Source organism: Phymastichus coffea, unplaced genomic scaffold (assembly GCF_024137745.1).
Source record: "Phymastichus coffea isolate CEN01 unplaced genomic scaffold, Cenicafe_Pcof_1.1 PCOF00068, whole genome shotgun sequence".
In the NCBI taxonomy this organism is placed as follows: Eukaryota; Metazoa; Arthropoda; class Insecta; order Hymenoptera; family Eulophidae; genus Phymastichus; species Phymastichus coffea.
The window spans coordinates 29,191-41,690 of NW_026706879.1; the positions used below are offsets into that span (position 1 = coordinate 29,191).

At 48.1% G+C, this 12,500-nt stretch overlaps 1 protein-coding gene across 1 annotated transcript; it reads left to right on the forward strand.

Moving 5' to 3' along the window:
- Positions 1 to 2,422: 2,422 nt before the first annotated feature.
- Positions 2,423 to 5,582, forward strand: LOC131667572 (uncharacterized). Its single transcript, XM_058941071.1, has 5 exons — positions 2,423 to 2,430; positions 3,255 to 3,456; positions 3,833 to 4,002; positions 4,587 to 4,703; positions 5,106 to 5,582. The coding sequence occupies exons 1-5, from the start codon at positions 2,423 to 2,425 to the stop codon at positions 5,266 to 5,268; spliced, it is 660 nt and encodes a 219-aa protein (XP_058797054.1). The 3' UTR covers positions 5,269 to 5,582.
- The last annotated feature ends 6,918 nt before the right edge of the window (positions 5,583 to 12,500 follow it).

Here is a 12,500-nt window from a genome sequence, read left to right on the forward strand (position 1 = left end):
CGAATTTCGTCATTGTCACCGGGGCCAAAGTACTCCTGCCGTCGATGACTCCTTTTTGGCGCTCGTCGTCGCCGATTCAGTTCGCACGGTTAGAGAACAGCGTCGAAAAGACGAAGCGAAGGAGGCGAGGCGGAGAATAAGAAAAAAGAAAGAAAGAAAGAAAAACGCGCAAAATGCATCTGGCCGCGCTGGAATTTCAAGGATCGGCTTTGGAAGACAACGACGCGGCTCGTGAGCGTTTTCGCGGCGCGCTGCAGAGAAACATTTTCGCATGCTAATGGCCCTGCCGAGTGTTTTTGACTCGGCAACACATTTATGCAGCGATTATATCTCGAGCTGAATTTAGTGGAGCTTTTAAGAGGCGACACAGCCGGATTATCGATTTTGCGGTACCGCCTGCGGTAAGTATATATAATTGGCCAGCCCACCTTTCGTATCAACGGCTTAATGGCAATGAGACTTACAGGCTTGTTGTTCCAATCAGAGATACACTTTACCTGCTCGGTAGATTGTAAAATAAAAAAATAAAAAATGCTTTTCCCGTATCGGCTCCTACGCTACTGCTTATTTGTCACGGCGGCAACTGAAAAAGCAGTAATTTAATTAAAACAAGCGTGTACCATGCCAATTTGACAATCAAAGTAATACTGGTATTTTACCGTTGCATGGGTCAGGTATTTGTAAAAGTATTGGAGGCTTCGTTGCTTTATCGACTTTTCGAAAGTAGGAGCGATAATCGTGAATTTTGATGCGCTGCGATTATTACACCGTCTGTCCATCTTAGATTGCTGAAACGATATGCCGAAGAGTGAATCTCTTAGAAGTTGTGCGCAGCGAGCCAATTATAAATTCATCTAAAAGAGGAACACCTTTGATAAGACCGTAAAATGGCTCCTATTCTGAATTTATTTGCCAAAATTAATCAGATGAAAAAGAAAAAAACTGGTGCCATATTCCGCATACGAAAATTTAATTTTCTGTTTCTAAACATTGTGACATCGCCACCGAAATGTCGTAATGCTATATAACGCTATTATCTCACTGGCTTTAATTTTTGTGCTTTTGCGCAACCGATAAATTTGGTTTTACAATTGTAACGCCGTTAACGCGGAGAGCATCGACGAGAATAACCGTAGTGCTGTTTGCGATCACTGCATCGCAAGACATTGCTTGGGAAGAAAAAGGCGAAGGGTGAAGATGAGCGCGGCAGTGGCAAGTACGGGCAAAGGATCATTGAACCGGGCAATCACAAGTGAGGCTGCCGAGGCGCGCGCGTAACGGATAGGCTGGCCGGCCGGTATAATTTTGAGGAAGAGCGCGTTGACGATCCGACGGAGCTCGTGCGAGAGGAGGAGAGGAGGGAGAGCCGGAGTGAGAGAGAGAGAGAGGGAGAGCTCAGTACTGGCTTGCCGCTGCCTGCTGTTTCTCCCTTTATTTATTCCCGCGTCGTGGCCAGTGTCGCGTGCACCGTCCGACCGTCCGCTAAAATTCGCCTCTGCCGAATCCCTTCACACTTCGTTGCGTCGATATGAAGCCCACACTCTTCGCGTAAGTACTCGCCAACATACGCTTTACAACTTAACGCGAAAAACAATGAAAGAAAAAGAAAAAGAAAAATGCTTCTCGAGTCTCGCGCATTCCACTGTAAGAGTGGCGAGAGAAGAGTCCGTACAAGGCAAGATGCGCGCTCGAACAATGTCATTGGGAAACGCGCGTGCACGGGAGAGATGGCTAGATGAGAATTTTATACAGTCCGAAAGATAGAGAGAGAGAGCGTAGGCTTCTTGTCGTTACGTCACTCTGCTCCGCGAGATATTATACATATACGCGCTTTCGCGATCGCACTCCGACTTTCTAATGTCCCGTCGTACGTTTGCGTCTGCGTTTGTCTGTATTATGCGGGTGATAGGCGTTTTTCGGAAAATCAGATATTCACTCGCGTATACATACTTATATATACACATATATATATATATATATATATATATATATATATATATATATATATATTGTTTCGCGGCTGCTGTAATAGATCTGCACAACAAGCGTAGTTATACAGGTGAAAGTCTGTTGCTGTTGACCGAGCGAACGACCGACACAGCCTACGTGCATTTGTAATTTCATACGCGTGTGAGATAACGATTTAGGCGCAAAAACAAAGAGAGAACGATTCCTTCTTTTTTTTTTTTACTCCCAACGATGCATATTTTCGCGTCAGGGTATCCGATGATTACGTAAAAATAGAGATCGCGGGGGCCCGAAGAGAATTGAGAATTGAATTGCCATCGACGACAACGCATCTCCTCGAAATTCACGAGTCGCGTTGCGAAGTAATATCACGTATGTCGGAGGATTGCTCAAAAGCGTCAAACGTATCCACGACCAGTTCGCGCAGTCGCACTCGAAAAGTCGACGGTGAAAGATGAAGAGGTTGGTCGGCGCAGCATTGTTGGAAGGACGTGCAACGGGGCGTCGTTCGCTCTCAAAGAAAGCAGGCGCGTGTAACTAACCTCGGGCTCGCGCAATATCGCGACATCGCGATATCGGGACCAACTTAGCCGATAGATATGTCGGCGGGGCGGTTTCCGCACGTATGCGCGGCCAATCAAATCAATTCTGCGGGCGTCTAACATTACACGCGTACACTTGCGTAATTTGTCTTGAAAACTTTGAATTCGCATACGGTCAGTGCCGACAATGTCGGGTGCGCGGTAACTGATCTATTTGGAAGAGAATCGCGCGTCGATTGGAATAGCGCCGGTCGCCAGCCGAGGGAGAAACTGCATTGCGAGCCGGTCATGCAAATCGAGCCGCCGATTATCAAATACGATTCCGATTCGTAATCGCGGAGGCGAAAAGTTGTTTGGCTTGGCGCGTGCCGTTACGCGCCAGTCGACTCCCGGATACGAAAATTGGTCGTCGGTGCAGCCGATAACGCGCTGACGAAGCTGAGGCGCGCAGAGAAACGGAAGAGTTGGCCGACCGTAAAAATGGCGCGAGCGTGGCGTGCGAAGGCCGCGAGCCTTTGCCCTTCCGACAGTCCGTAACCGAGAGAACGTGCCAGGCGCGCGCTCGGCTCCGCCTCTGGCATTCGCGATTTTCGTTTCCCGCTCGTGTGCGTTCCTCCGGGCGCGCGCCCCGTAGCGATACAGAGCGCGAGCCATTGCGCGACGGTCGCTTCTTCGCGTCGCTCGGGAGTGCGCGGCTGCGAACGAAAGTCGACCGACGATCAAAGTGCACGCTCGTGTGAACAGGTTGGCGGCGGTGTGCCTTGTAACGGTGTGCTACTCGGCGGACGGCGACTTCGATTACGAGGAGGAAGAGTCAGCAGCGGCAGCGCCCGCGCCGCCACCCGCCAAAGCCAACCACCCCAAGAGCGCCGGCAAACTCGGCGCTCTCCTTTCGCCGAGAAACCGTGGCGCGGGCTCGCTCGCGCCCAGGAAGTCGCCCGTCGCCGTAAGTCACTCGCTCCCCCCGCAGTCATTACTTATGCGGCACTCTTTCGCGAGACGACGCGATGCCAAGCCACTTTTTTCCTTTGATTTGCGTGCAATTTTCTTTTTTCATGCTCCTGGAATTCCTTCGTGCAACCTTGCTTCTGTTACAAGTGTTCTTTCTTTCTTTTATGATTATAATTGCACCCCGTTGAAATACATGAGATTTATGCATTTTCATCGTTGTACGCGCTTTTGTCAATAAAAAATTACCCGCAACTCTATGCTTCCGCTGGCTAATTAATAACGGACAAATTATGAATTTGATCATCGAAATGAATAATTTGTCGGTCACCGGTTACTTTAAGTATTCGTTAACGCGGATGTTAATCTTACAGGCAGCGGCAGCAGCCAGTCCAAAGACAACTACGACTACCGAGGCAACGGCAGAGTTAACCGAAGAAGACTACGAAGAAGGAGCCGAGGGAGAAGAGAAACATGAAATCGTCACTACAACCACTGAGGCGCCTAAAAAGAAAGGCCGTGGAGGTGGTGTCAGGCCTTTCAGGTCAGCTATCGACGTCACAAACATACAAGCAAAATATCGCGAGAGAGAGAGAGAGAGTAAAACACGAACGTAATGCAATCGAAGCTTGCATGTTATTGTACTACTTGAACTTGCTTGATAGTTTTTTCATCGGTTTCTCCATTGGTACATCTCGAGTCCTTGACACGAGAATAGATGGAGATAGTGTCAAGATGTCTTCTTGAAACCAGCTTTACATACGAATCGAAGAACATTTTCAAAAAATGTCTATCAATCGCTTTCTCGTAGAGAAAGTGCATGTAAAAACCTTTCGGTTTCTTAACGCGCTCAACAAAAAACTTTTCATGTAATTAAGCTTAAGTAATTTATGTAACTAGGATATGTATTTCCATCGCTCTGCAATACTATCAAGAAGTTGAGTTGTCACATTTCTCAAGAGTCAGTCGATAAGAAAATTTGGCGTATCGTTTTCATCGAAAGCAGCTTGATTTTGTCGAATTAAAATAAAATCAGCCTTTTTCGCTTTCGTATAACTCGAGAAAATAAGAAAAATGAATAAGTTTTCAAGTGTATACGTCTTTTCACCATCCATCATGAATTATTAGGTCGAACGAGGATTTGTTAGCGGCACTCAAGAGGCGTCGAGCACAAGGCCTGTCAAGCATCACTAAAGAACCCTCGTCAACTCAAGTTCCTACAGAAGCAGGGCCGTCAAAATCTAAGTACGTAGACTTGTTATCTTTGAAACGTTCTTCAGTATTCAGAATAATACTGTTTGGAAGCTAATTATCCTAGCTAACACTCCGCCAATCAAGATTACTTGCATTCACGTACGTATATAGTTTTGACGGAAACACGAAGAGAAAACTTTCGTATGTACCGAAGCAATGACTTTCTTTCATACAAATTGCACGGATGTACAGCTAGAAATCCATTCACACCGTTGATTATTGATTGTAAAGTAACACGAAACAAATATCTATTTAAATCGATATGTGATTTCAACGCAAGTCAAAGCATTGTAGCAAATTGTTGGTAAAATAATAATTAAAATAATAACGATGAGACGCAATGTAAGAATAAGAAACACGTGTTTGTTTCAATTACACTTATTTCATTTGTAGATCGCAGTCCAGCTCACGAGCAAAAACTAACGAGGTGTCGAAAAGCGCAGGCCGCGCTTCGCCAAGATTTGGCGGATCGCGCAGCAAAGCGGCAGTTCAAGAAGAAGCCGAAGAGACGAAAACCGAAGACGTGAAGGCGAAGCCATACCGAGCACGGGGTTAAGCGTAATGCCGTCAATGCACTGTCGATTTTAATGCACAAAGGATATCAAGCACTCCTGCATAAGAAACAACGTTGCCGAAGATTTTCTTGTGCAAGAGCGAAATATTAATTCTACCCCCATTCAAGCTTGTTGCTTCGTCCTCTTCAACGAATATTTCATATGTAAGGAGCTTGCATTTCATTGTTTAATGCATTTTCAATTTAGTTGCTGGATGAAAAGACAACTTGCAGAGGCTTTTACTTGATTAATACTTTTTTAACAAGCGAACAAGTTGATTCTGTGCCTACAAGTATTTTGTAATCGTTTAAATGATAAGCTTATGCGTGAATTCCTTGTATTGAGCAATCATTGTCCGTAAAACATTCAATTTTCATTCGCTTCTTTGTACGTGGAAAAATTAAATGAAACTCAATTCTGAAAAACAAAATCTGCGAAATAAAAACTTGGAACAATGCGAAATCTCGCGCACCGTGCAATACTCGACTCTATCGTTAAGTATATAAGATATTACACAAGAATTGCTTTGAAAAATGTTATTTAGCTGTGTTAATTTTAATATATTCATGTAAATATTTCCATATTTTGAATTTTTATAAGGCTTCGCAATCTACGCATTCGATATTGATATCAACTGGGATATTTCCTTTATCATTTTTGTTTTACGACAGAATAAATCACGGAAAAGTTCTTGTTTCTCAAGAACCACGTTTTGTACAAAAAAGAAGAAGAATATGTTACGATAAAGCCAAATAATTTTCATCATATTTCTTTTGCATTAGTTATTCATTATGCAACCGAATTTCCTGCCGAGCAACCTGTTTGAAAACGTTTTTCTTCAACGAGATAAAATAAAATAAATAAGACAGAAATCGGTTTATCCGTTTATCGCATTACGATTGATAAGGACACAATAAGTAGCAGCTCAAAATTCATAACCGAGTTTTTCTTAATGGCATGATATCTCACCTTAAGACTGGTAATCAGCTTTTGTTAACTCTGGAACAGACAAACACAGCAGTCTGGGCTGCTCCGGACTTGAGCACAATGAAAGGGCGCAAAAATATCCTTTCAGAGGCTGTCTGAAATTTTGATGGACTTTTGTTGGTCGTTACGATCGTTATCGCGACAATGGCTAAAGCAATTCAACCGATTGGCAAGCATAGCCAGTGAAAAAATGTCGAGAGCAGCGCGCAATCGACAAAACGAAACAACATCGAGTCGAAAATTAAATTTTTGCAGCTGACGGGTGTATTGTTCTACGTGCAATGCGAGAGAGGGAAAGAGAGAGAGAGAGAGAGAGAGAGAGAGAGAGAGAGAGAGCAAAAAAAGGCGGTGCACGTCAGGTCACGAAGAGGAATGTCCTGGGTGAACGGCAGGTCGTAGAAGAACGGTTGAACAAAGGAGAATAGGTGGAACTATCTCCGTTGGGGGGCGGATTCGAGAAAGAATAAAAAGAGAAAAAAAACTGCGCCTCGCGAGCGTGGCCCAAAGAAGCTGTGTCTCGTCGCGGTCGCGGCGAAAGTGAGCGGTTCTAAATGACGGCGCCTCTAAGCCGAGCTGCTTATGTTACCGCGGCCTTGAGCCATCCAGGGCGCACCTTCTGCAGCCAATTCGCTCTCTCGAACTCACTTTCGCCGACGACGGCTGCTCGCTCTTCGTACGTATCGCGGCTCTTCTCCCTTTATTACCTCGCAACACTTGACCTTACGGACTTGCGCCTTTCTGACTGTTCAGCTCAGCCACGCGACTGGCCACTGTAATCGACTTGACGCGTCGTCTTGGCCGCGGACGCAGCTCGCCGTTGCGAAAGTGATTGCAGGATACCTCTCTTTTTCTTTTTCTTTCTCTGCTTTTTTCGTTTCTTATTTTTCTGGTTTTTTTTTTTTTTTTTTTGTAGAAAGAGCCGACATCGGTGTGTCGCACGTTCGCGCGCCTATACATCGAAAACAAAAAGATTCCCGGGTGATGTGCGACTTTCGTTTGCCTGCAAGCCTCTCGCGCCGCGCGCACATTTCGTTTTCATTAGACGCACACGCGCCCCGGGAGTGTCGCCGTCGCCTTTGGATCGACTGTTCGCGTTGCGACGCGCTCAAGGCGTGTCGCGATCGCTCGCCCGACGATCCGTGGAGGGTCTTGCGGTGAATGTCGATTTGGTCTTCAATGGTACAAGGCGGCTAAGAAATCGGACGTCGAATATTGCGAGACATCGAGCAGCGATAATGGGCGCGTTCCGCTCGGTAAAGTGTCAAAAATCAACGAGAGGGTATATTAGCAAAGAGGCCAGAAATCGAAATCGTAATAAATCGGCACTTCTATATTCCAATGTTGAACGTCGCAAACGAGACAGATAGAGGAGAAAATTATTAACCGGGAGAAGTGAAAAGTGCTATTCAGAAGGAGACTCAGCGTCTCCGGATAAACTTAGAACCGGTCGGTCGGTCGGTCGGTCGGTCGGTCGGTCTTTAATGCGTCGACGACCAAGTGGAAAAGCTTCCTGATTAATCGCGCGGCGCTTTGAAAAGAAAGAGAAATATCGGCGAGCCTGTGCAGCCGCGCGCGCGAGATATCGAAAGTTTCGCTGCCGCGGCCGCGGCGCGATCGTCGCTCGAAATTTTACGGCTCGTCGTTATGTATGCCGCGAGCGAAGGCTTCCCGTACGCTCCGATACATCGATCTTCCCCGTGAGATATACGACGCGTCCATTGGAAGCTCCGTCGCGGAAATTACGCAAGCGCGCTCCTATTTTATTCGCCGGCGTAATTAAGCGCGCCCGATGGGCTAATTACTCGTTTTCGAGGGCTATATCCCGTCGCGTCGCGTCCAAGTTCTTTTACAACTCAATACTTCGAGCGCACTTTATTTCAAGTAATTACGCGATGAAAATTCCAGATGGAAAAGTCGCTGGGACATTAAGACATCTCTTGTCTTTCGTACAAGCGTTGCGTTGCCATGCTAAAGCAAAAGAACTTTCAGCTCTATTTCCATCATTAGTAAATAAGTCTTTTACGGGCAATATTTTACGTTACACGTTACGAAAAAGTCGGATTTGAACGGGAGATTAAAATTATAGTTTGCCTTTTAAATTGGTCATAAAGTAAACGAGCGATTGTCATTTTTGCGAGCCTAAATTGTAGGAACGCGAGGCCGAAAAAAGAAAATGTGCAGCTCGCACGGGCACACGGGAGACGAGATTCTATCGTGCAACATCGGCCGCGCGCTTATGCATTCGTCGATGTCGGACATCGAGATCGTTCGTTCCCACAGGTACTCGCGCGCGAGAGATCTGGGGGTCGAGTCGGGGGGGGCAGGCGCAAACGAAATGCCGCGTCGGCTAAATTTAGCAAGAGCGGCGGTGGCGGCGGCGTCGGCGTCGTCGTCTCGTACGGAGCGAAAAGCCAGCAGCTGTACGGCAATTAGCCGCGGACAAACGTGGCGCGGGGCCTCGATCGGGCGGCAGCGAGAAAACGCGCGGCGCACCGGTCATCCTTGATCGGCACGCTCGCGCGCGGCATTCCCTCGGCGGTTTCTCGTCTTTTTGCGCTCGGTAGCCGAGCGCGGCACGCCGTTGCTCCGTGGCGCGCAAGCCGGACGTCTGACCGGGCGCGCAGCTTCGAACGGCTTTCCAGCGCTCGCTCGCGCCCCGAGTGCCTCCGTTCGCGTTTCGTCCGCGGCCGAGCATTCGCTCTCCGAAGGCATCGGCCGCCCATCCCTCGGCTCTCGAGTGAAAAAAGCCGAGCGAGAAATGGATTGCGGAGGAAAGGCGGTAGGCGTGTGTACGCCGTGATGTTTCGAAAGGCCGCGATACGAAAGAGTCCCTTCGCTCTGTTCTCGTGACTCGGCGAACAAAGCGAAGCGAGCGCGCAGCACGATTAGAGGCTGCGGTAACGGCGACGACTGCTGCGGCCGCGCGGACGAGCGCGACGAAACGCGGTCGCAGCGGCGGGCCTACCGTAGGACGAGTACGAAGCGCAACGCCTCCGACGAGCGCACATCTACGAGTAGATTAGAGGCCGCGCGCGTTCGTTCTTTCTCGCGCTAATTTCGTTGGTTCGAAGCTATCGAAGCAATTACCGGGCCGCTTATATAAGCCTTTTACGTGCCGTTATACATTCTAATTGAATTATATCTGACTCGATTGTGCCGGGCTTCGTCGGGTTACATCCAAGATTTCCGCTTGAGCAACCGCGCGCTCTCTCGCGATCGGCGCCTCTCGGTTAGCGCTCGACGCGAGGGCTCTGCGTCCTTGCCCACCAGCGACGCGGAAGCGCGAGTCCCCCCCGAAAGGGCAGGGACGCGCGTCGCCGCCCGCGGTTGCGTCAGAGAGCTCGCGCGCGGAGGCTGCCGCTTACGTGTCCAACGAGAGCGGCGCGCGCCGTCGTTAACGTTCGCCGCGATTATTTCCTACTTTCGCAATAGCGCCGTCGCTGAGAGACGCGCACCCTCCCACAGCCAAATAGGACGTGCCTATCCCGACTCGTTTCCCTCGAGCGACCTCTCGTCTTGCCGCTTATCGTCGGCGAGCCTCGCGCGCCAATCTATTTCCACATGCTTTTCAGTTATTCATACGGCGAGCGTCGCTCGTTGCGAAACTTATCGATCGTCGTCCTCTTGACGAGCGTATGGGCATTTTTTCTTCGAGCGCTCGTTTTATATTCGTTACGCGCTCGTATGGATTCGCGCGGAGAAGACCGGTGAAAAGTAGTCGCTCGTGGAAAAGGTGCGCGCGAGTTGCGTAATTAGGTCCTATCGAGATGAAAATTCTCTCGCCGCGGAGTCGGGCGCAATATTAAAAGATCCAATTTGTGCAGCTGAATGTTCGCGGCTGCACGTAACATGGGAGAACGAGGAGTAGGCCCGCGTCGATCGGCGCAGGCGGGCTTGCTTATCGTCGCTTCGAAATTGGAGGGAATCGGCGTCGACGAGGCGCGCTTCGCCCCGAAGCATCGTCGTCCGCCTCGCTTGCGCAACGTCGCCGCTCCGGCAAGGAGCCCCCACCGCGAGAGCGGATCATCGGCTTCGCCCGCGACGGCGGCCGGGTATTATCTTCGCGCGGTCGATTGCGCAAAGGCGCTCCGCGCTGCAGCACGCGAGGAGCCGGCTCTTGGCTCCCCCGCGCCGCTCCGCGAAGAAGACCTAAGCTCGCCGCTGCACGGGATTCGTGCGCCGGACTTTCTCCGTGCGCCAGAGCGAAAGCGAGAAGAGCTCTCGATATCTGGCCGGCTTACTAGGACAACGCGCCGAGCCGCGGATCTCCGCTTACGCTTAATCAGTTGTACGCTCGTTAGCGCGCTCGCCGACTAAATTTTCATCGATTCGATACCCCGCAGCCAGACCCACGTTGCGTGTACCACTGACCTACACTCGCATCACCATGACAATGACAAATGATAAACGGCAGATAACGCAAGCTGTCGCTCGTAACGGTCCGACGAAAACATGTCGACAACTTGTCTTACTCGTTACTCGCCGCGTTATGTCACTGTTTACTGGCTGTCCATGTTAACTGCACGAATACGCAAATGCAAAGCTAGCTCATGACAAGGATAGGCGTTAGTATCTCAAGTTTATAAAGTGAAAAAGAATCAAGCCAGCCATCGGTAGAACGTCGGTATACGCCTATATATGCTCAAAAGCCATCCAACAACCGCGAAGAATTCGAGAAGAAAGTTCCCGATTGTCAATTGAATTAACAGGTGGTGTGTGTGTGTGTGTGTGTCGATCGACCGGCAAAATTAAACAGAGAAACTGCATCGTAACAACAAGGAGGATTTGAAAGTTGACGAAAGATGCCCATCCAGTTGGCATTGGAATCTGAATTTAATAGAAATCAAGCGAGGGACAGAGAGAGAGAGAGGACAAGTGCGTGAAAACAGTGCTTGCGATATATGTATCCCGAAAAAATTCTCTTTCACTTTTTCAAACTTGATTTCCCTGGCGCGCAATGTGTATCCGGTTCTTTGCGTCTCCTTTTTCCCCCAAAACTTTTACTTGTTTCAAGAGACTTTGCGGCGGCCATCAATCTACGATCGAGCGCACATCCGATACCTCCTTTCAACTTCCACTCTGCCTTTTAGTCGGCAATCGCCATTGTTTTCTTCTTCTTTCGAAAAACGTTGCATACTTTCGAAAACTTATCGATGAGTTTTTTTTTTAATTTATTTGCATTCATCCGACAAATATTGTATCCTTCGCTCCGGTACTTTTAATTAGAGAACATTTAATACAGCGCTTTCTCTTCTTCGAGAAAGTAATGTGTAAGTACATTTTTTCGGTAATTTATTGTATCGTATTACAAGAATGTTGGCGCCGCTGATTTAAATTCCTCGAGAAAAATGTCCGATACTCTTGCGTGTGTTCGTGAACGCGGATGCCATCATCGAAAGTAAAAGTACCCGAAGATAAAAATTGAAAGCTCCAAATACGTCATTGCGTATAATGTTTTCTTTCTGGGCTGAATTGTTTATCGACGTGCTCGTAAATGAGTTTTTGCCGCGAAATAACATAGGCAGGTAGTCTTGCTTTCGTAATTGACGGAGAAGAAAGGAAAAAAAATACGCGAACTATAATAGAATATTCATAAGCATTCCAATGCGAATTATACGCCATAGCCGCTCGACAGAGACAACAATCCAAACAGATCAAAGCCGTTGTATAACAAACGAGCTTTCTATGAGGATTTTTTGGCGTCTCGAGCGAAACGAGTATGCATATATCACGGCGATCGGATTTTGATGGCGCCAAGCAGCGACACTTTTTTTTTTTTTTCACCCGATCACTCTCTCGAGATGAAGAAAATAATAATAAGAAAAAAATGCGCTCACGCGTTCGCTGGAAACCGGATTTCAACTTGACCCACTTGTCCGAGAGAGATTTTCTCGCGGCGGCGAGCCGAGCCAGTTGCAGCCCCCTAAGTACACGCGAGAATTATCTTGGCTTATAATACCCGCGTAATTCTAGATGTGCCTCATATCCGCATCTCGCTCTCGCTTGCCTCTTTCTCCGTCCGCTTTTTTTCTTTTGCGGTCTCGCGTGTTGCACACCTGACTCGCTTGCACGACGACCTATGTTCCACTTTTTATATGCACATGCGGCGGCGACCTTAACATTTGCACGTTGTCGTCGTTCGACTTGTGCGTGAAAGTTATGCGAGAGATTTTTATCTTGCCAATTCAAATAAAACTGCTTGCAATGCGACTTTAAATGCCGCGGTTACATGGTACCGTTATTACCA

Excerpts from the sequence above, each read along its gene's own strand:
- LOC131667572 (XM_058941071.1), top strand. Across the intron at positions 3,457-3,832 it reads CCAGGAAGTCGCCCGTCGCC|GCAGCGGCAGCAGCCAGTCC; the intron begins GTAAGTCACTCG and ends TTAATCTTACAG. Across the intron at positions 4,003-4,586 it reads GGTGGTGTCAGGCCTTTCAG|GTCGAACGAGGATTTGTTAG; the intron begins GTCAGCTATCGA and ends ATGAATTATTAG.